This window comes from Psammomys obesus, unplaced genomic scaffold (genome assembly GCF_907164565.1).
Source record: "Psammomys obesus unplaced genomic scaffold, mPsaObe1.curated_primary_1811, whole genome shotgun sequence".
NCBI lineage: Eukaryota > Metazoa > Chordata > Mammalia > Rodentia > Muridae > Psammomys > Psammomys obesus.
Genome location: NW_026596433.1, coordinates 567,470 through 591,367, shown reverse-complemented (window position 1 = coordinate 591,367; position 23,898 = coordinate 567,470). Strand labels below are relative to the sequence as shown.

The window sequence follows — 23,898 nt, the reverse complement described above, 5'->3', positions numbered from 1 at the left end:
TACCAAGGAACTTGCTTTATAGCTAATTAGCAATTACAGGCGCTGCCAAGGAATGTGGCTATTTCACAGAGCTCATAAAGCAAATGTGTTTGCTTGTGCCAGATGCCCTGCTGAGTGCCTTGATACATCTATGTTATAAGAGTAAAACAAGGCATTTTACACATCCACGCTACTGTTCACAAAGCCTTGTCTGGACAAAAGTAACAAAATTTAAACTTAACTAATCTATAGAGTTAAACATCCTTTGGAATCAGGATTTGTTTTATTAAAATTTTAAACAGTTTTTAGATAAAATGTTCACTTAACGTAATGTAAAAGATTCTAGATGTTTTAAGTGGCTTACAAAAATTCATTCATTTCATAAATTCAACTTTTAAGATAAATATTTAGGCAGTACTAAGGTAGGCAGTCTTTTCTCCACATAATTACTGGATCACTTAGAAACTTCAAGATATACAATATTTACAAAATAAATAGGTCTAAAAATGTCTTCTTTTTATTAGAGTAGGATATTTAAATTCTGCTTTGAATAATATAAATCTTAAAAAATGGTTGAAAAGAAAATTTAAAAGGTAATTAAATCTCAGAGAAAGGAATGAAGGAGAACAAGGAAAGTAAGATCCATTGACTTGGAACTCAATAGTGCTTACACTGAAAACTGCAAGCAAATCCTGAACAACTGTAAATCTCATTAATTTTAAGCTGAGGGAAGATGGCATAGGATGGCATGAATACAATTTGAATTAACTCAAACCAAATTACCTAGTATCAAAATATCATTGGGATTCAGCTGTGTTAAACATGTTGCTAGCTACACACAAAGACTAGATTTCTATGGGGAAGTTTATTACAATGTAATTTTGAAGGTCAGCCCTCAAAACTGCTTTATTAAAAGTGAGACTGAGAAAACAGGATTTACTTGTGTTCATACACATATTTGCAAAAATTAGGCATTTTTTACATTTTGGCTTTTATGTAAAAAATGTACTTTTAATTAATTTTAAAGACTACTTACATTGACAACCCTTTAAGTGGCAGTTATTGTTATATCTCTATAAAATAAAATTTAAATTACACTTCCATATATCTATGGAAAGCTATGTAAGATTATTTAAATGAAATCTTTAAAAATTACATTTTCCATACCTACCACAATGTAGAAACTAGACAAACATTACATTGATTTTAGCCTAATATATTAAAGAAATATAAAAGAGAAAAACAAATTTAGTTCTCCAATGAGATCACATTTTCTGAAGCAACAAATATTTGGAAAATCTGGAAATTTGGGGGATGTCTGGTGTCATTATTAACATACACATGTAGCGAATAGCCAGTATATGAAAATATTATAGTTCTTGTACCAGCCTTTGCTCTATTTAAATTTATTAAAGAGCTATTATTTAGGGAAAGCATTTCATTGAGGTCTATATTATAAACTAACATTTTCATTGATCAAGCTGCTAAACCTAGCTCAGGCTTTCCCTCTTACATGAACAGAAAGCAGTGAAGAAAAGATTGCAGCTAAAGGCAGTACACGCAGAGGATAGAAACTTGTGCACACACAACATGCACACACTTATACCTGAGAAAAAATGTGCCTTGAAGCCTTTCTTGGATACCGTGTTGTCCGACTTGAATTCGATCCTCATGTTGTTGAAGTGGGATGTGATCACTTCAGGTACGTCAGCTCCACAGAATTTGCCATGCAGCTTAGACTCAGACGAAAGGCCACTCCAAACCTCCACATAATCATATTTGCAAACCTGGGCAAACATGGTGGTCAGGATCACCAATTAGACAGAACTGGTTGATTGACATTTGTGTTAGAGATAACTGTCACAGTTTTAGTTTATCAGTCCCATGGTTGTCCTACTGGGATTAACTCAGAAGGGGGAAAAAGAAAAAAGAAAAAGAAAACCAGCAGTAATCAACTGTGAGGCAGAAGGCATAAAAGTTCATGAAGTTTATTGTGGAGAAACACCTGGAGTGTCACATGCTTGTGTCAATTTATTTGTATGATTCATTGCATTTATCTTCTACAAAAATACCAAAATATGAATTAAGATGAGCATTTGTTCAAAGCTGGTGTCAACAGACAGAAGATAAGCTACAGTTGCTGCCTTCTTTTTATTTATTTATTTTTTTGTTTTAAATTTCAGAAGGAATTGTGAAAGCATTCGTCATGTCTTATCTAACATCGATGATGAATACATAAAATTATTTGCTACTTTTTTTCCCCTGAAATGACAATTATCAATAGAAGTAATCCTTTTCATTTTGTGGATGAACAAGAACAAAAAAAAATCTGTGTTCAGATTTTTTTTATATATAATATGTACAAAGGTATACTTTTCACACATTCTTGCCATTGACTAATAGACCACTGTAAGTTTAGACCACTGCTGTGTCCTGTAAGCAAGGCTCCCTGATCTGAGCAGCACCAATCATAACTCCAAGCAGAAGATAGGCAATTAATGTGGAGTAAAAAAATCCTGTCTTTAAAGCTTATTGGAGCACTCGTGTTCCTCAATTCCCTGCAATGTTTGGTACTGAAGATTATTCTGTAGGACTTCTACTGGATTGTAAACAATGCTAAATCTCTTCAGTAGAATAAGCCCCTCCATTTGTAACAAAATGAAGTAAGCCAGTCTAATTTATTTACCTAGCATTGTGAAAATGCAAGGACACAACTGAATGCCAAGTATTCTTAAGCTATATTTACGGCCACTAACAGATGTTTCCACAGCACATGTCCCAAGCTCTAACAGAGCATATTCTGCAGAATGTATCTTGCATGAACAACTTTATTATATAAACGTGTAATTAGCAAGGTTTAACAATGCATACAAGTGAACCCTGGGGCATGATCTGTACTTTGAAATATGTCAACTCAAATCACTGGGAGTTTTTGTGATATTAATTAGGTGCTAAATAAACAAACTGCTACTGGGAAGAATGAGGTAATTTTTCTACATACTTTGTTAGTCTGTGGGATTTGTTTAGAGAGAACCCCATTCTAAGAGAATGTTTCAGATTCTGAAGGTCTTCACCGTTGACTTTCTTCAAAGAAATCAGTACAGGAAATAAATTAATGAGGTTTTATCTTATTCTAATATTCTAGAAGTCAATATTTTGCTTTGGCCTTTTATTGTAAACAGTTAAGTTATCAAGCTGTTAAAATACATAGACTGCTGAGATGGCTTTCCACACAGTAACACCATTATAAGTTTAAGAATTCTGGCATATGTTAACAAGTTCACAGCCAGCTATTCTGTGAATGGGGGCCATTACAATGAGAATGAGGCTTTCCAGGACACAAAGCTCCACTTGGACGAATCCGTTCTGCTCCTTCCTCCTCCTTTTTCTTCTCATACCATGTGTAAATTCAAAATGTCTCCCCTGACACAAGTAATACATGCAGCAACAATTATGATAGCAGAGCTAATTCAGTATTCATTAATTACAACTCATAGGCTGATCGAGAAATCTCATTTCTGGAATGTGTAGAACATATAAAAAGCTTTTCTAACTGTATGTTAAAATCAATATCTTCATTTCAATATTCACCTTGATTTGAAGTAATTGTTTAAAGAAGTTATATTCATGTGGATCAAATATTTAAGAGGATTATTTGATGCCCATCATGTTTTTAGATATGATATTGGAAATAATCTAAATAAGCCTATTAATGTATGTGCATCTTCACATGTTTGTAATGTGTAGGTGAGCGCGCACATGTGTAAGTCAGATGTCAACTTCAGTTTTCATTTTTCATGAGCGGTCCACTTCCTTTGTTTGACAGGGTGTCTCATGGAGCCTGAGGTTCACCAACTAGTCTAGACTAAATGTCCAACAAGGCCTGTGGATCTGCATGTCTTGGTCTCCCCAGTGCTGGAACTACAAGCATGCTCAACCATGTCTAGCTTTCTGTGTAGGCACTGCATACAGAATTCAAGTCCTCATGTCCACATGACAAGTACTTTACCAAATCAGCTTTGTACTCATGCCAGCCAATTAAGTTTTGTGATCCTACAGTTCTCCAAAATGCCTAAGTTTAGCACCCAAAAGTCACCCACGACATTTCACTTAAAGCCTCCATGGGATTTTTTAAATGTATAAAAGTACCTTAATGGCTACATGTTGAATTACCTGAAAAAATAATATTTAAAGGCAGAATGAGGAGGGAAAAAAAAAAGGAACAAGAGCCAAAAATAAGTACACCAGAGAAATTGTATATAAAACCTGCCACCCCAAAAAAATGACGTCCCAGAAGCAATCATACATTTCTGATCCCATGTTTTACAAGTTTCAATAGGTATACGGTAAATCAAAATGATTAATATTTTTTCATTATACTTAGTGGAACTTAATAAAGTTAAATTAAATGTAAATGCAGAAATAAAAGTTAAGAAAGGAATCAGAACTGACCAAGGACCATATATTGACTTGACCTAGACCCCCTACACATAAGTACTCCACAGACAGTTTGGTTTTTATCTGGACCTCCTAGTAAAGGGAGCAGGGCTGTCTCTGACAAGGACTCTTATATGATTTTCTATCACTTCCTCCTGGCACGGTGGGCTTGGTAGAGGAAACGTTCAGTCCTGATACAACTTGATGTACTGGGATGGGGTGCCCTTTTCTGAGGGGTAAGAGGTGTGACAATACCTGGAAGATGGAAGGTGGGTAGGACTGGGAAGACAGGAGGAAGAGGGTTACTATTGAGATGTAAAGTGAATGAATGAATGAATGAATGAATGAATGAATGAATAATTTAGTCAATTAAAAGAATCATAAAAGGATTTTAATAGAAAAAAAAAGACATCAAAGGAAACAGGTATTCATAACCTTGTTTCTAAACCAAAAACCTAGGCAACATTTTTTCAATATCATTCCTAGGTTTACAATTCCACCTGAAGTTGTTTGTGGATTGTTCACAGACATTTCCAGATAAGTGGTTTCACAAGTTTCTATGTGTTCATCTTTCAAAAAGCTGAGCTGTCAGTCCAATAAGCTATATATTGAACAGGAATAACGTCACCTAAATTTATATTTTCTTATGCTAAAATTAATATTTTGGTTTGTTAACCACAAGTACAATCCATAAATGAAAAAATACATACATAAGAAAATACACTAATTTCCAAAAGTAGAATATACCTTTCTCATAACTGGACATTTTTTATCTCATTCAATTATTTTTTGGTTTTCTTTTATTATTTTACTAAAATTATTTATGTAATATGAAAGCATATCCTAAATACTCTGTAGTGATTTTGTGAATTTTGAAAATATTGTACTTTAAATTAACTGAAAAACCTTCCAGGTAATTTTCAGTCTCCCAGACAAAACTAGGTATCACCCATGCCAGCAGAGTCATAAGTACTTGCAGAAGTAATGAAGGGACATTTACGTAGCGTCTCGTGCTCTTTCCGGGTCTCAAAACACGGTAAAGACATTGCTGACATTGTTCACTTACTTCATTTCCTTCCAATTCAAAAACCTCAAACTTCACAGAGATTCTATACTGGCTTGGCGCAATCACTTGCCACACACAGTTTTTGTTTGGGGGGTATTCTTTGGGCCAGCCAGGGGTGGTTATGGTGCCATTGAGCTTCGTAAGGAGTCCTCCGCAAGCAGCTGGAAGAGAAAAGTTTGCTCCTTAATGGAGGCGCCCCACTCTGCACCTCCCAATCCATCACCCACCATGTCAGCATTAAATGCGAAGCAGCTTCTAGTTGACAACTCTAGAAGCTGTGTACGTAGGCCCTGGTTTTTAGTAAAAAGGTTTTGTCATCAGATCCCATTCATTAATCAGTAGCTTGGGGCAATGCAAATTATGGCAAAAGTATAACATTTTAAATTTCTTCAAAGTTTAAGTGAATAACACAAAACCAGGTCCATATTTTTTTTTCTCTTCTAAATACATGTAAAATATTTTACAGTATCTTGATGACTAAAAAATTAAAATAACTTTTTTGGAAATTAGTAAAATTGTGGAAAACAAGAAAAACATACATAGAGATATATAATAGATAAATGATTGGGAGATGATGGCTAAATAGAAATAGATAGTTGAGAAATAATAGGCAGAGAGAGGCATACAAACAGACGTAGATGATTATGGAAAGATGATAGATAGATATAGATGATAAGTAGATTGATGATAGATATCATAAAATGTTCTAATACACAAACCTACTTTTAAAAATTGCTTTACAGTATTGAAAGGCAAGTAAGGCCATTTAACATATACTAGCAAGAAAGATAAAATAGCAGATAAAACATGTTATTCCAAAGAATTTCATTTAACAACTTTTTCTTTGCTATTTAATGGTCTTTTTTGGGGTAGACACTGTTTATATGTCCTTTCTTGGTTGCTATTGGAATTACCAAAGTCAGAGTATTACAAGGGAAGTTGAATAAAATGAGCACATACTACACCCAGCTTATAACTGATTCCTGGGATGTTCAGTAGTTGCCTGAGACTACTGGCATGTTTACATGCTCATGTAACACACAGGTATGTGTGTTCATACCATATTAGTAAATATTTAGTTACTGGTACACTCATTTTTACTAGGCTTTTGATAAATGACTATGAAAAGATGGATTTATTTCTAGGAGCCGCTATTAACATGAATAGTCATGTTAATCTGGAGGATACAGGTCAGTGATTCAGCACCTGCTTGTGACATGCAAAGCTCTGGCATGGAGCTGCAGATGGCAATAGCAGTAGTTAATATAGAGATTACAGTTCCTGGTAACAAAACATTGTTCATAAACCCTCATGTGAGATTTTAATGAAGAAATATGGATAATCACAACAAAAAGTCATTGTATAATAATTTGTTAAATCATAAATATATGTTTAAATTTTTGCTAAATGCTTACTTATGTCTGTGGTAGATGATGAAGATATGAAGATGGTGAAATTAGGGCTGGTTAATCTAACAAGTGAACAAGTATGATCTATGCATATAGTATGTCAAGAAAACAATAAAAACAAAATATATAGAAATATGTAGATGAACACTTGTGAAAGAATACATTCATGCACAAAGAACAGAAAGGAGGGAGAAGAGTTCTGATACTGGGAGGGGAGGATAGATGACTGTAGGAATGATGAGAGAGTGGGGGAAAGGAAGCTGAGCGCTAGATGCTGGAGAAAGCAGAGCTAGAAACACATACATGTTTCATAACCAAAAGAGGAAAGGACAGAGGTTAATGACAAGAGACCAGGTGAGGTTTTATGTCAGCTGTATTTGCTATGGGGAAAAAAATGAAAGCAGAGAGACAGAGAGAGAGAGAGAGAGAGAGAGAGAGAGAGAGAGAGATTCAGACAGAGACAGAGAAACAGAGAGAGGGCGAGACAAAGAACACAGAGACAAGACAGAGGTCTGACCTTCACAGCTTCTTTTGTCTGGCCCCAGTTCATAGCCAGGCTCACAGGCACACTGGTAGCTGCCCAGTGTGTTAAGACACCTCTGTTCACAGCCTCCTCGGTCAGGCTTGGCACACTCATCTTCTTCTATAAAATCAAGAAAGACACAGAACAACTAGAGTGCTTAGTCTCTGTTAACAAGGCTAAATAAAATATGATGCTTAGTGGCTCTGAATAAAACAGTAAACTGATTTCTCAGCACAGGGTCTGAGGGATAAGCCTTTGCCGTTGACCTGTATGTAGGAAAGCATGGTATGGCAACTGACACCAGAGAACAGGGAGCGTCCGGAAACCTACATGCTACAGGGGCAATGAAAGTCCCATTATCTCATGTGTAGTGTGTTTTGTTTCTGAACATAAGGGCAAATGGAGATCAGTAAATCCAGAGATGTTTTGGAATTAGTTGAAAAAATACAGCATCACTTTAAGAGTTCACAGCATAATTTCTTTTTTTATTTTAATTTTTATTAATTACAATTTATTCATAATTTCTTAAATATATCTGAGAACATGCTTTTAGAAACTGGAGACATACAGTTGAGTGGTAGAATATATGATTTATATATGAGAAGCCCTGGATGTACTTATTAGCACCTATAGACACACAGACATTCACACAGATATTCACACACACATAAATACCACATGCACATAAACACACTCCACACAAATGCTTTAAACAAATGTCATCATCAAGAAGTAGACTGTGGTGACAACAAATTTAAAATATAGGGAAACTTAGTAGTTGACTAGATTTTTTTCATGGTTACAGTGGTTTTTATAAAATATTTATAATATAAACATTTATTTGTATAAATATATGCTGTTTATTGTATAAAACATAATGTAAATGTACATCAATTATGTTATATATAGCCAATAAATATTAATGCATAATAAGCTTCAGTGCAATCTTTTCAGATGCAGATATAATAGGCATTATTTTTAAATGTACAAAGACAAAGTACTCTATACCTACACTCTTCATAAATAAACTGATATGATTTATGCAAATATGTACACCTTACAAAGACACATATGCGCAAAATATTAAGAACTTTGACAGCTAAACACATAAACACAAAAGGTAGTGTTTTTATCACTGACACATGACATATCCGAAAGATTTTACATGTGTTAATGCATGTTTTAATAAACTTGTATAGCTGAAATGATAACTTTACCCACCTTTCAATTTATATAGTGAACTCCTGAACAACTCTTGATGAAAATGAACTGTGCTATTTAAATAAGGGAAACACTTAGCTACCTAATGGTGAATTTGGCATACATAAATTGACCTATTTATCCTATAAAAGCCAACACAAAGGAAGATTTGTATATTCTTCCTATTTTCATTTACATGTGATACACTTCAAATCAGTGCCTATAAATTTCCTACATGTAAGTTTGATGTAACTTTTGAATTAAAATAGCTTTTCTTTTTCCTAGTAATATACACTAGTTACAGAATATGAGAGCATACTTCAACTTGCAGTGAACTGCAATCCAGTTTTGCCAAGACTCAAAGTATAATGCTATGAAAAATTAAAACAAACCTCAAATTTGTAAGCTGTTGAAAATTACCTTTAAAAAAGTTAGCGGCAAACCCTGCCTTGTTCACAGTCCCATCAGAAACAAACTTCATCCATAGAGTATTGGAAGTAGATCTTATGTCATCAGGCTTGTCATAACCACAGAACCGTCCTATCAAAGGACTGTTTTCACTGGTTCCATCCCGAATTTCCAGGTGGTCGTAGGCACAGCTGTCGTGTCTTTCAATCTACAGTTGGGAATATTTTTGTAAAAATAATCTGTCTCATTAACAGATATTAATAAGACAAATGCAGTGGGAAGATTATTAGGTATTTCTAGTGGCATAGCACTAACTTGCTAATATGAAAAATGACACAACTAATGAAGACACATACATAAAAATGAATTCACAGCTACACTGCACACAAGGAAATCTTAATAAAAATCTAAGAAACAGTACAACAACATAAGCTAGAGTGATCATAGGTAGATGCACTTGTTGATTGATTGGTTGGTTGGTTGGTTGGTTGGTTGGTTGGTTGGTTGGTTGACTGATTGATTGACTGAGTCTCACTGTAGAGCCCAGCTTATCTTGGAACTATTTATGCATTCCATACTGACCTCAAACTCAACACCTTTGTTGCTTCACATTAAAAGTAATGCAGATTAAAATTTAGTGATGTTAAATAGAAAGAATCTCAATGGTAAATTGACTACTGCTTTCAAAGTCAGTACTAACCAGGTTGAGATCAACAGAGACACTATTGGGTAGAGTGCAGGGAATCTTATGAAAGAAGGGAAATATAGAAAGACATGGAGGGGACAGGAGCTCCACAAGTAGAGCAACAGAACCAAAATATCTAGGCCCAGGGGTCTTTTCTGAGACTGATACTCCAATCCAGGATCATGCATGGAGATAACCTAGAACCCCTGCTCAGATGTAGCCCATGGCAGCTCAGCATCCAAGTGGGTTCCCTAGTAAGGGGAACAGGGACTGTCTCTGACATGAACTCAGTGGCTGGCTCTTTGGTCACCTCCCCCTGAGGGGGAGCAGCCTTACCAGGTCACAGAGGAAGACAATGCAGCCATTCCTGATGAGACCTGATAGGCCAGGGTCAGATGCAAGTGGAGAAGGACCTCCTCTACCAGTGGACTTGGAGAGGGGCCATTGGAGGAGATGAGGGAGGGAGAATAGGATTGAGAGTGAATGAGAGAGGGTGTTACAGCTGGGATACAAAGTGAATAATAAAAAAGAAGAAAGAAAAAAACCGGAAAATTTTAAAATAATTGGTTCTGTGCTTAAGAAAAAATAATTGATTTTACCGTGTTGTTAACACTCATTATGTTTTAAACTAACTACATGCAATGAATCACTTCAATTTTTAACTTATTGCAACTCCACTGTTTACTTAGTTACAGTTAGACGTTTGAGTATTTATATGTACAAAATTATCTTTCCAAAGAATATTTCATAATATCACTAACTTCATATTTTATGATATTTTCACTAGTACCTATTTATAGATCTGAAATTATTTACATACTAAATACTATGTATCTAGTGCTGATAAATAATCAGATAGAAATGTAAATTTTAATCACACACAGTAAATGTTTGCAAGTGTGTTGTTTAGCAAATGGATTGTTCCTTGTGTATATAAGTCTATACTATTCAGAAATGCTTCATTGCATCCCAACACCAACCTGAGAGATATTATCACTGAATGGTATGGTGGTGTTTACATACTTTTTCAGGTTAAATATGAGTACGATTAAACACCAACAAACCAAGTAATCCAATTAAAAAATGAGGTATGGAGCTAAACAGAATTTTCACGGAGGAATATCGAATGGCAGAGAAACACTTAAAGAAATGTTCAATGTCCTTAGACATTTGGGAAATGCAAATCAAAACGACCCTGAGATTTCACCTCACACCCATCAGAATGGTTAAGATCAAAAACTCAAGTGAAAACACATGCTGGAGGGGATGTGGAGAAAGGGAAACAGTTCTCCATGGCTGGTGGGAATGTAATCTTGTACAACCACTTTAGAAATCCAACTCGTGCTTTCTCAGAAAATTAGGAATATTGCTACCTAAAAATCCAGCTATTCTACTCCTAGACATATAACCAAAAGATGCCCACCATTCAATAAGGACATTTGCTCAACTATGTTCATAGCAGCTTTATTGTAATAGCCAGATACTGGAAACAACCTAGATGTCCCTCAACAAAGGAATGGATACAGAAAATGGTGCATTTTCATAATGAAATACTACACAGCAATTAAAAACAAGGAAATCATGAAATTTGCAGGCAAGTGATGGGAACTAGAAAAGATCATCCTAAGTGAGGTAACTCCAGAAGAAGAAAGACATTTATGGCATATATTAAATTATAAATGGACATTAGCCGTATAATATAGGGTAATCATACCAAAAACTATAGTCCTAAAGAAGCTAAATAATAAGGAGGACCCTAGGGAAGATGTTTAATCCTCATTCAGAATGTGAAACAGGATAGATATCTGAAGTAGGAGAAGACAAGTAACAGGACTAAAGCTTTCCACAGAGGACCTCTGGAAGACTACCCATCAGTGTATCGAAGGAGATACTGAGACTCATAGACAAACTTTGGCGAGAGTGCCGGAAACCTTATATAAGAAGGGGGAGAAAGAAAGACCTGTAGGGGACTGGAACTCCACAAGGAAAACAACAGAGTAAAAACATCTGGGCCCATACTCCAACCAAGGACCTTGCATGGAGAGGATCTAGACCCTCTTTTTGGAGGAAGATGAGTTTCCAAGTGGGTTCTCTAGTAAGTAGAAAAGGGGCTGTCTTTCAGCTTTCAAGGGATGTTTTTGACATGAACTCAGTAGCTGACTCTTTGTTTACCTCCCCCTGGGGGTGCAGCCTTTCCAAGCCACAAAGGAATATGATGCAGCCAGCCTTGATGAGACCTGATAGGCTAGGGTCAGATAGAAGGGAAGGAGGTTCTCCTGTATCAGGTGACCCTGGGAAAGGGTCACATCACACATTCAATATTTTTCAGCCATGTTACATTATTTTATCAACTAGTATTTGGTATGGGTATAAATAAGGCTAGATAAGTTAAAAATTGAATCAAAAAGTTGGAGAGATGTCTCAGTGGTAAAAAGCACTTGCTGCTCTTGCAAAGAGTTCTGGTTCCGCTACCAGCACCTACACAGCAGCTCACAGCTGCGTGTAACCACAAGTATCAGGGCATCCAGCCCACTCCAACTGCCACAGGCTTCAGTAACTATGTGGTGCACATATACTCACAGGCTAACACACATACACATTCATTTAAAGCATTCATATCTAACTCAAGTCCATGAATGTTAAGCCAATAATTATAAGTTCCATGAAAAAGAGAAGAAAGCCAATGATAAACAGAAGAAAAAATTAAAAGAAAAAGAGCAGTTTCTTTTCAAGTTAAAGCAAAGAGAGTTCACAGCTGACTTAAGATGAATATGTTTTGATAATAGCATTGTTGATTGAATACAGATTTTGAGATAACCAGGTCATAACCTCTCTATGAATCTGGCAAGTTCATTACAATGTCAACAGATCTTATATCCATAAAGACTATGGTGAAAATAAAAGTAAACATTGGACATGTTTTTTCAAAAGCTGATATTTAACTGGCCCTTGAAGGAGATGTAAACACAGAGAAGAGATAAGAAGTTCAGAATCTCAGAGGGGCTCTGTGCTTCACTGAGATTCAGGAGACTCATACTTTATATTTTTTGTACTATTATAATTATAATTATTATTATTATTATTTAAATTTTTCACTTTGTATACCAGTTGTAGCCCCCTCCCTCATCTCCTCACTGTCCCACCCTCCCTCACTGTTCTTCTCCTACCCCTCTTCCCTAGTCCACTGACAGGGGAAGTCTTCCTCCTCTACTGTCTGGCCCTAGCCTATCAGGTCCCATGAGTACCACTACCTGGATCTTCTTCCTCTGGGGGCTGGCTAGAAGTCTCCACCAGGGAGAAGTGAACAGTAGCAGGCAACTGAGTTCATGTCAGAGACTGTCTCTTCCCCCCTTACTGGGGAACCCACATGGAGACTGACCTGTCTATGAGCTGCTTCAAGGGGAAACAAGAAAAAAGTGAGTGGTTTCTACTTAGTGAGGATGAAAATAAAATTAATTGGACCAAAGGGGTCAAAAAACACCACTCTTTCCACAATTCCCTGGGGACTGCTTATCGGAGGGCTCACAGGAAGGCACCAACCCTGACTAAGGCCCTTCCAGTCACACAGTTCCTTGCTACACAGTATACATCATTCATTCACATACATATACATATATGCTTACAATTGTATGTCTGTGTTTAGAGCTAAATGACTGACAGTAGTCAAAAGACGTAAATAACATCCATCAATTAATATGAGTAGACAAAGAAAATCTGACATGAAAATAGAATGAAGCATTATTTGTTGTTAAAACCGAAAGACATTTTGATATGTACTACATTGTGGATGAAACTTGAAAGTGAAAGAAGCTAAAATAATTCTGAATTAATCTACTTACATGAGATACTACACTACTCAAATTCAAAGACACTAAAAATTGGTGTTATAAGGGTCTGGGGGTGAAAGGAAAGTGTAGCTACCATTTACTGTGAACAGTTTTAGATTGTAAGATAAAAGGGGTCTAGAGATTGGTTCCAAACTATGAAAGAATTATTTTATTTTTTATTTTTATTTTTGAGATTATAAGATTTCTTTTTTTTTTCTTTCTCCAGATCCTTTCACAAAATTCTCCCAGCTCTGCTTCAGATTCATTGCCCCACCCATTTGTCATGGTTGAATACCTCATTAGTCACAGCAGTTTTGAGGCAGAGGTAGGCAGATCTTTGAGTTTAAGGCCAGCCTGGTCTACAGAGTGAGTTCCAGGACAGCCAGGTCTATACAGAGAAACCCTGTCATGCATTTATGTATATACATACATATTTATAGTTATAACTTGTTTACTCTTTATAATGCTATCTGTATATTTTCGGAGCTGAATGGGTGCATCTAAAAATGATTATGGTGGTAAATGTTTTACTATATAGTTTTTATTATAGTAAAGAAATCTCATAAATCAAGGTCTAAAGTTAGTTCATTGTAATATAATTAACATAATTAAACATTAGTATTACAATCAAAATGATGCAATATTATAGATACTATAACATATTGGTATACACTAGGCAAAACATTAAAGCTGTTATTTTTTGCTTTTGAGGAAAGTGATAAAGAAAACTATTTTTAATAATTAGTCAATTTTTATTCTTAATGGAATACTCCAAAACATTAAGTAAATGACCAACAGAAAAATATAAATTAATTAACACCTTCCTGTTGTGGCTTATTAATATGTTCACAAAGCATGTTCATTTATTGTAAGCTAATGAAATGTATATAAACAGACAAAATGATTGCTTTTTGCCAGGCACAACAGCAAGGCAAAAACTCATGCATAGTCAGAATACTGAAGCTTATTTCAAGGACAGTTCAGGCTGTTAAACATATCTGGCTTACATAAGGAAAGTTTCATCCAACCAGGGTGTAGAGCAATGTTAACAAGTCCCTCAAACTTAATCCCACTTGAATTAATGCATGTGGGGATTTCAATCTAAACAGAACTAAGCTCTGGGTTTATTTTATTTCTTTCTGTTTTATTGGCATTTCTTTGAAGCTGTTCCTGTAAACATTTCCAGTCTCCCCCCCACTTTTCCCCTCCGATGTAGTACTACATGCCAGAAGTTCTCAAATAAAACAGTACTAGAAGATCCTTTCCTGATAACACTGCCAATGAAAGGAGCTGAAGTGTTACAAATTAATTCCACATTCACACACAAATTTACTTTATTATGTTGGTGTTGAAAGGCAATATATTCAGTAGCAGAAGACAAACTCCCAGTGTTGATCCATTTAGGATACATTTTTGTTTGTTGTTTTGTTTTTGTTTTTAAGACCATAGACCACAGACTGAGTGGCTTGTAGACAACAGAACTGTTTCTCTAATTCCTGGGAGCTGACAAGTGATTCATTACCTGATGGTGACACTCTTTTTAGTGGATGCCTACCTACTGTGTCCTCTTGTGATACCTCTGTTACAGGGCCCTGAGCCTACTCATGAGATGCCATCTAATCATCCCTAATTACCCCAAATACTAGCATCAACATGGAGGACCCAGGTCTCAAGCTATGAATTCTGAGAGTACAAGCTTATGGAACACAGCATTCTCCAAATGACGTAAATAGTGTGTCCTCCTAACTCATGTGTATCCCTGCAGAAAACAATATGAAATTCATTAATAAAAAGAACTAATTTTAGTGGTTTTGTCTGTATTTGCATAATAAAGCAAGAAGCAGTGTGAAGAGTAAAGCTATGGCACACTCACACAAAACTGTAAATGACAGTCAGTGGGTGCAGTCCAGCAGATGTCAATCAAATGTGGGGCAATTTTATCTTAAAAACCTTTTGTCTAAAGGAGAAAAGTTATGTAGAGAATAAAAATTCAAAGCCAGAAGCACTTTTTAAAAAGGTATAAAATTGAACTAAACAAATTTAAAGCTGTTTTATTAGACATCACAACAAAAATATTGAGAACCAGTGAACTTGTCTTCTACAATTTTACATTTTCAATACAAAAGACATACCTTTATTGAAAAATAGAGGAGATAGTGCACAACCCTGCCTAGCTCCCGATTTCAGTGGGATTGCATTTCTATCTGTTTAGTACCACATTGGCTGTACATTTGTTACAATTACAGCCTTTATTTTGTGATGGTACATTCCTTCAAGCCTGGTTTTCTCCAAGACTTTTATCATGAAGAATAGCCAATATTGTGAAAGGAGGCTTCTGAAACTATTGAAACGATTGTTTGATTTTTGTCTTTAAATCCATTTGCATGATGTATTATTTTTAGTTAACTTAGGCATATTGAACTATCCCAGTATCTCTGTCCTAAGGCCAATTTAACCTGATCATTGTGGATGACTTTTTATATAAAACTGTATTCAGCATGCATTACTTTCTTGAGGATCTTTGCCTTTTTATTGATCAGTGATATTGGCCTATAGTTTTCTTTTTTGGTTGAGTCTTTATATGGTTTTAACATTATGGTTATACCTTCATAGGAGAAGTTTAGAATTGTTCCATCTGTCTCTAAGGTTTTAAATAATTTAGGAAGCAGTGATTATAGTTCTTTGCAAATTGGGTCTACTTCACCTTTGAATTCATCTGGGCCTGTGCAGAGTTTTTGTTTGATTGTTTGTTTGTTTGTTTGTTTGTGTTAAGTCACTGTTTCATCTCCTTGTTTTTTACAGGTTTGCTTAGACTGTTGACCTTTCCTTAGTTTAACCTTTTTGATTTGGATGGATTTAGAAATTTGACCAGATTTTTGGTTCTGTTGCTCTTCTTGTAGAGTTCATGTCCCCTCCAGGTCTTTCTATCTCCCCTTTCATTCATAAGATTCCCTGCACTTTGCCCAAAGTTTGGCTATCTTAGAGTCTCAAAGCAGTCTAAAGCAAAGTCTCAGCATCTGTTTTGATACCTTGCTGGGTAGAGTCTTTCAAAGGTCCTCTGTAGTAGCCTCCTGTCCTGGAGAGCAACAGAACCAAAAAATCTTAGCACAGGGGAGACTGAGACTAATCCTCCAATGAAGGGTCATGCATGGAGGTAACCTAGAATCCCTGCTCATATCTAGCCCACGACAGCTCAGTGTCCAAGTGGGTTCCCTTGTAAGGGGAACAGGACTGTCTCTGACATGAACTCATTGGCTAGCTCTTTGATCACATCCCCCTGAGGGGGGAGCAGCCTTACCAGGCCACAGAAGAAGACAATGCAGCCAGTCCTGAGGAGACCTGATAGACAAGGGTCAGATGGAAGGAGAAGAGGACCTACCCTATCAATGGACTTGGGGAGGGGCATGAAAGGAGATTAGAGAGGGAGAGTGGATTTGGGAGGGGATGAGGGAAGGAGCTACAACTGGGATACAAAGTGAGTAAACTGTAATTTATTAAAAAAATAAATTAAAAAAAGAAATTTGTCCATTTATTTTTGGTTTTCTAGCTTAACAAATATAGGTTTTTAAAGTATTCTCTTATAGTGTTATGAGTTTATTTGATGTATGATAAAATGTTTTCTGGATAACCTCTAATTATGTCAGTGCTAGAATCCCAAGCTAGAGGAAAAGAACAAAAGAAGAATATTGAAGGGATACAAATAGGCAAAGAAGAAGTCAATTTATCCCTATTTGTAGATGATGTAATATTACACATAAAGGATCCCGAATATTATAGCAGTAATTTTCTGAAAATATTCAAAGCTTTTAGTTAAGTAGCAGGATATAAAATCAACATACACAATTTATTAGCTTTTATAAGGTGCACACTAAGAAAGAGATGATGGACATGTGACCATTCACTTCAGCCTCTAACGAATAAACTCTCCAGAAATCAATCCAACCAAGAAAGTAAAGGAATTCTACAATTTAAAAAAAATCAAATCTTTGAAGAAAGAAATTAGAAAAATGGAAAGCTATCTCACAATCAGGGATTGGTAAAATATTCTACTAATGACCATCTTATCAAAACCATTTATAGACTGGGTGCAACCAGAAGAAAAATCTCCATAATATTATTCACATTAATTAGCAAAAAAAAAAAAAATCTTAAAATTTATATGGAACCAAAAAGACCCAAGAAAGCCAAAGTAACTCAGAACCAAATATTTACTGCCAAAGGATTAGCACACCATATTTCAAGCTTTATTACAAACTATAGTAATAAAACCATCATGGTATCATGGTACTGGTAAGAAGGCAGAGATATAGATCAATGGAAAAATAAACAACTCAAATGTGAAGTCACATAGCTGCAACCATTTGATATTTGACAATGATATAAAAAACACACCATGAGGAAAAGCCAACATCCGCAACAAATGGTCATTAGAAAATTAAATGCCTATGGGTAGGAGAATAAAATTAGATGTCTTTCTATATATGATAAAGGATTAGTACCAAGCATATACAAAGAACTCCAAAAACAAAGTCTCAAGAAACAAATGACCTAGTAAAAATGGGCTATATATATTTTTTCACAGGGAGATATCAAAAAATGAATTTAACTAAAAAAAAGTCTTAATAATTATTCCACACAATTACAAATTAGGAAAAATTCAAATTACAACTACTCTGAAATTTCATCTCACCCTAGTCAGATGGCTAAGATCACAAAAAACCTCTGATAAGAAATGCTGGTGAAGATGCCAGGAAAGGGAGCCTTTATTCACAGTTGGTGGGACTGAAATTTGGTATAGCCAATGTGGAAAACAGTAAGGAGAATTTTCAAAAGCTAAACACAAATTTATGACATGACCTAGCTATCTGACTTTTTGGCACAAAACCAAAGTACCTGGCATCCTAGTACAAAGATTACTCAGCCATGTTTTTTGATCATCACTTCACAAAAGCTTAAAGATTAAAACAACTTTAATGCCACTAAATTGAAATAATAATGAAAACTGTGGTACATATAAACAATAAAATTCCTTTCAGCTGCGAAGGCAAGGAAATATTCAGGTAAATGGAACTAAAATATATGTTGCTAAGTGAGCTAACCAGGCCCAGAAAGACAAACACCACAAGTTCTTTTTAATTTGCAGAACTAGTTCTAAATTTTTTAAATCTGAGTGTACGAATTACAGTGACCTCAGACCAGAGAAGTAAGGGCAGAGGCAGTAGGACAATTAGCTGCTGAGAGGCAGAAGTAGAAGACAGGTGCAATGAATGGGGGTAAATGAGAATAATGGAAGCATTTTAATTGGGTAGCAAGGTAAAAGTAAGTACAGAAGTAGAAGGAAAGAGATAACACCAACGATGTTTGAAATTAAAAAAGGACACATTTCTAAACTTTAGATATATTATAGATATGTATAATATAGATACAGTATCGATATATATCTGTGAATATACATATATTGCATATTTAAATGATATTACACCATATGAAGTGATGGGTACATTCTTCAAGAGTCATACATTATCTGACATAAATCCATGGAAACCTCCTTCAAGTTGTTTTTCAGAAAAATTGCAAGAGTCTCCCTAAACAAAGTGACCTATCGCCATTGTCCTTGGTTGCCTTCCTAAATGTGAGCATGAGACCATTTGCTGAGAACAACACACACTTCAGAGTCAAGACTTAAAGGGATTGAGCTGAGACTGACCTGAAAGCCTCCTCCCAGAGGACTGGCTTCATAGTATGAGAGTGTTTTATGCAAGCTGCCCAGAGAGAGACAGAATCAGTAGTCCTAACTATCTGTAAAGCCTACAGGTAATGATAACAATCAGGCCAGCAAGATGTTCCAAATATTGTGATAGTGGTACTTTTATCTTGGGGTAAGCAGAAGAGTTCTAATTGTATTTAAGGTCCACTCAAAAGGATGGAATTCTTGCCTGAAACTGTACAGCTAGTCCACTACCTCTGACTGAAGAGGTCATGGTCTTGCAAGAACCAATACAATTTATATCTATATTCTAAATATTTATCTTTATACCCACAGTTAAGGGCACCTCCTAGGTCTCATCAACATTTCTTTTAGCAACAGATAGAGACCATTACAGAAATCCACACCAGGTAAAAATGAAGAGAAAAGTGACTCTTGGGTGCCCAATTCTGTGCTACTTCTGCAATACAACCTTTACACCTTAAACTAGGAGAATATTGGGGCAGAGGAAGCAGAAAGATTCTAAGAACTAGAAGCCCAGGATGCCTGTTGCTAGTGTTTCATAAGCGTGACAAGAAAAATGCACCTGCAAAATTGCAACAACATGATTGCCTAAAGAAGACCAGCATAATGACAACACCAGTTGACATGGACAGGGGAAATTCCATATGGCCCCAGCCCTAAATGAAGAGTGGTGGTCAATGGCTGCTGAGAGGGGAAAAACAATTTTCTCAAGGGATAAGCTCCCACATAGGTTGTCCAATTCCAAATAATTACCCCTTGCCACGTATGCATGAAGGCAATCAATGCTAAACACCTCAGTAAGTTGTGTATACATATGTGTAAATAGGTACATATACATGTATATATATACATACATGTGCATATGTATGTGTAATAATAATTGAGAAGTCATGAACTAGGGAGGGAAAAGAAGGAATGTTGGAGTAAGTAGTTGAGAAAGAAAAAGTAGGAGTGGTATAGAGTACTTGTGTATGAAGTACTCAAAAATGAAATTAATAAATACTGAAAATAAAAGATATAATCTTCACATCAGAAACATAGCATTTAAACATTCTCTTTTAGTTTTCTTTATTTTTATTTGATGTGTATAATTGTTTGCTTGCATATATGTACTGCACGCACGCCCAGTGTCTGCGGGGGTCAGAACACTAGAGTTATAAAAAGCAATGATCTGCCATGCATGTTCTAGAAAAAAAAACACATGTTTTCTTCAGTCCCATAAATACATATTTAAACAAAAATAGATTCATATAAACAGATAAACAAATTAAGCCAAATGCTTAATAAATATTAAATAAATAAAATAATTAAGGAAATATGTACAGTTGATCTTTTCTATACTCACAGTATTATAAATACTTATGTTCTATAAAGTTGTTGAAAATATATGAATTAACTAATATGGATTCATTGTTCCTTGGCAAACACAATATTGAGTTATTGAGAGATTCTAATCACGAAATGTTTTATCAACAAATCATTGCATAACCTCGTTTTAAGTGTATTTATATTTTGGGATACTTTGATTTATATTGTCAATTCATTAGTACCAAACTCCCAGCCAACAGCACTATGACTCATGCTTGAGTGGGATTTATCGACACACATTCTCTTAGTAAGGCACATCACAGCTTGTAATGCACTTGTTAGGTGTTGAGTAAGTGTCTATAAATAATCTAAAAACATGAACAGAATTGATTCAGAGCTTCTATAATTTTTACTGAGTAGGAATATTAGCAAGTAAAACAAGAATCAACTGTGTAAATATATCAGTGCTGGTTTTATTTGAATTGGTGTAAAACTCTGTATCAAAGCAGATGCTGAGACAGCCAAACTTTGGGCAGAGTGCAGGGACTCTTATGAAAGAAGAAGAAGATGAAAAACCCGAAGGGGACAGGAGTTTTATAAGGATAGCCACAGAACCAAAAAAAAACTGGGCACAGGGGTCTTTTTGAGACTGAAAGATACTTCAACCAAGAACCATGCATGGAGATAAGCTAGAACCCCTGCTCAGATGTAGCCTATGGCTGCTCAGTTTCCAAGTGGGTACCCTAGTAAGGGAACAGGGGCTGTTTCTGACATGAACTCAGTGGCTGGCTCTTTGATTACCTCCCCCTGATAGGGGAGCAGCCTTACCAAGAGGAAGACAATGCAGCTAGTCCTGATGAGACCTAATAGGCTAGGGTCAGATGGAAGGGGAGGAGGATCTCCTCTATGAGTGCACTGGGGCAGGGGGATGGGAGGAGAAGAAGGAGGAAGGGTGGGATTAGTAGGGGGCAAGGAATGGAGTTACAGCTGGGATACAAAGTGAATAAATTGTAATAAAAAATTAAAACATTGAAAAAAACCCAAAAAATAATAAAAACCTCAAAAGAAGAAAAAAGGTCACTTAATGGCCTAGGCTTGGTTCCTTCTCCTAGAAGATTTAGGGTTCATGAGGGTATCAAAGTCTTTGCCCTTTCTGAATTTCTTAGAACTTGAGATGTCTGGTCTAACTTGAGCCAGAAAGCACATGAAGACCTCCATAGCCTTAATTTCACTTACCTGTTTATTCTTATTGCCTTTGAAACTCATGTGCCTTTCCTAAAGAAAGGGTGTGCCAATTTCCAACCAGAGAACACCATGCACTCTCATGCCAATATCTATCCTTTATATAATCAAATATTACTGAGAGACCCATTGGTGTTGAAGATACAGTGACCCATAGCACAAGCAATGTCTCTGCTCTTTGTGAACGTATTTTATTGAGAAATATAAAGCAATCCTATAGTTAAACCGATCCTTAGCTTAAATTCAAGTAGTCATAATTGCAATAAAAAAGTACAATAGTTTAGAGATTAACTGTGGGTAAGAAAATGATTTAAAGTAAGCTGTCAAGCACATATCTTTTGAAGAATTAAATGAACAGAAATCTAAATAAAGAGAAAGAGGAACAAAAGGAATGTCTAAAGACCTAGATTCAGAGGAACATTGGAAGAAAAGCTGTCATATGGGAAGAAACTCTTTTTTGAGGTGAGGAAGATAGAAAGACTGAGAGTGAAGGAGTGAGAAGGGGAGTGGGTTGAGTCATAGCAACTGAATCTGGATTTTATTTTAGACTCAAAGCCTTTGGGTGATTGTCAGTGATGTTACAACCTTACAGTGTACAGAATAAGGTCTGTAGATCAAGAGCTGATGCCCACAGTTCTTTCTCACCATGAGCTTCAAGCAAAAAGGCAAAGGGTGAGCAGAAGAGCGGTTGGATTGTTGACATAAACTACTATGTATTGTTGTTTAAATGAATGAGTAGATTTGATGCTAGCCTTTGGATGAGTGTTGATATCAAGTGCTGAAAAAAATAAGAGAGGAGGGGTTTAGTAAGTCATCAAGATTCAGGTTCAATCACTTAACTTAAGGAGCTCAGCACACATTTAGATGTGTCCAACACATAAATGGAGGTAGAAACAATAAAAATAAGGCAAAATGAAGAAAGCATAGAAAATTAAAGATAGTAATAAAATTATGTTGGCCAAACTCAAACTCAAAAGTACAGTAGTCACTGAATCATTCTTCAAATCAATAAAAAGTAAATAGCTTGTTTAATATAGTGGTGAGTGCCTGAGATGATATTTATCTTTATACCGTCTTACTTTTGAAAAATTTCTACTACTAAATTGATCATCAACCATTGAATTGATATAAGTAAACTTCAGAAGAGCCCAGCCACCATCCACAAATTTTCAGTTTTTAGAAATAATTTCCGCAATAAGAGAATTTTGTAACTTATTGAATTATGTGTTTATTGGTGGTTCATCTTTTGATGCTCAATATATCAGAAAACGGCAATGGGAATCGTATATATATAATTATTTAAGGTTGTCTAAAAATTTTAGGTGTGTAGTTCTGAGTTAATGATGTGCAGCATGCGTTGCACCATGTATGTGCATTGCATTTGGAGGCAAAAATGGAGCATCAGAGAACCCAGAACCATAGCGACTGGCAGCAGTAAGCCATCTGAAAAGGGCGAGGCGGATTTGGGTCCTCTGCAATATCATCAATTGTTCTTAACCATCAAGCCATCTCTCCAGACAAGTGTATACACAGCTTAATCAGATAGCTTAGTGCATTGTTCATTGTAAGCTAGTGTATTTAAATGATGTTTATTATTATAATTAAAATAACCAAAATCAAATGTGAATCAATTTCAAATCCAAGATTTCCCAACTGTAAAGCTGTCAGACCCATAAAGCACAACATTTCAGTCAAGGGTGAAGGAAGAGTGTGAGGGAATTAAAGTAGCAAATGCAAGAGAGAAACACAAGCATCAAAGACACATTGCAGAAGCCTGAAGGTGAGATGGAAGAGTCTCTAACTGCATAGATGTCTTCTAGGTATTCCTTTTGCTGTTGCTATGGTGACAAAGACATAACTGCAGTCTCTGCTCTCAGAGCTGAGCACATCTCACCAGTGATTGCATGAAAGACTCTGCTGCCTTTTGGTGGATCGAACACTGAGTCAGGCTTATTCTGGTCATTAGAGAAAGATTCCTCAACCGTGACATCTGGATTCCCAACTCTTACTTGGACTTACCACACACATTCATCCCATTAATCTTTCCCACATCACCTTGAGCTCACACTTTCTTGATTCTTTG

At 35.8% G+C, this 23,898-nt stretch overlaps 1 protein-coding gene across 1 annotated transcript in view; it reads right to left on the bottom strand.

Annotated features, from left to right (window-relative positions):
- Tll1 (tolloid like 1) overlaps positions 1–23,898 on the bottom strand; it is a 125,889-nt gene that overhangs the window by 44,857 nt on the left and 57,134 nt on the right. Inside the window, exons 13-16 of the mRNA XM_055597887.1 lie at positions 9,035–9,230; positions 7,409–7,534; positions 5,483–5,643; positions 1,586–1,766 (exon numbers count right to left, since the gene is read on the bottom strand). Of these exons, the coding sequence (XP_055453862.1) occupies positions 1,586–1,766; positions 5,483–5,643; positions 7,409–7,534; positions 9,035–9,230 (664 nt within the window). The remainder of the gene's footprint in view (positions 1–1,585; positions 1,767–5,482; positions 5,644–7,408; positions 7,535–9,034; positions 9,231–23,898) is intronic.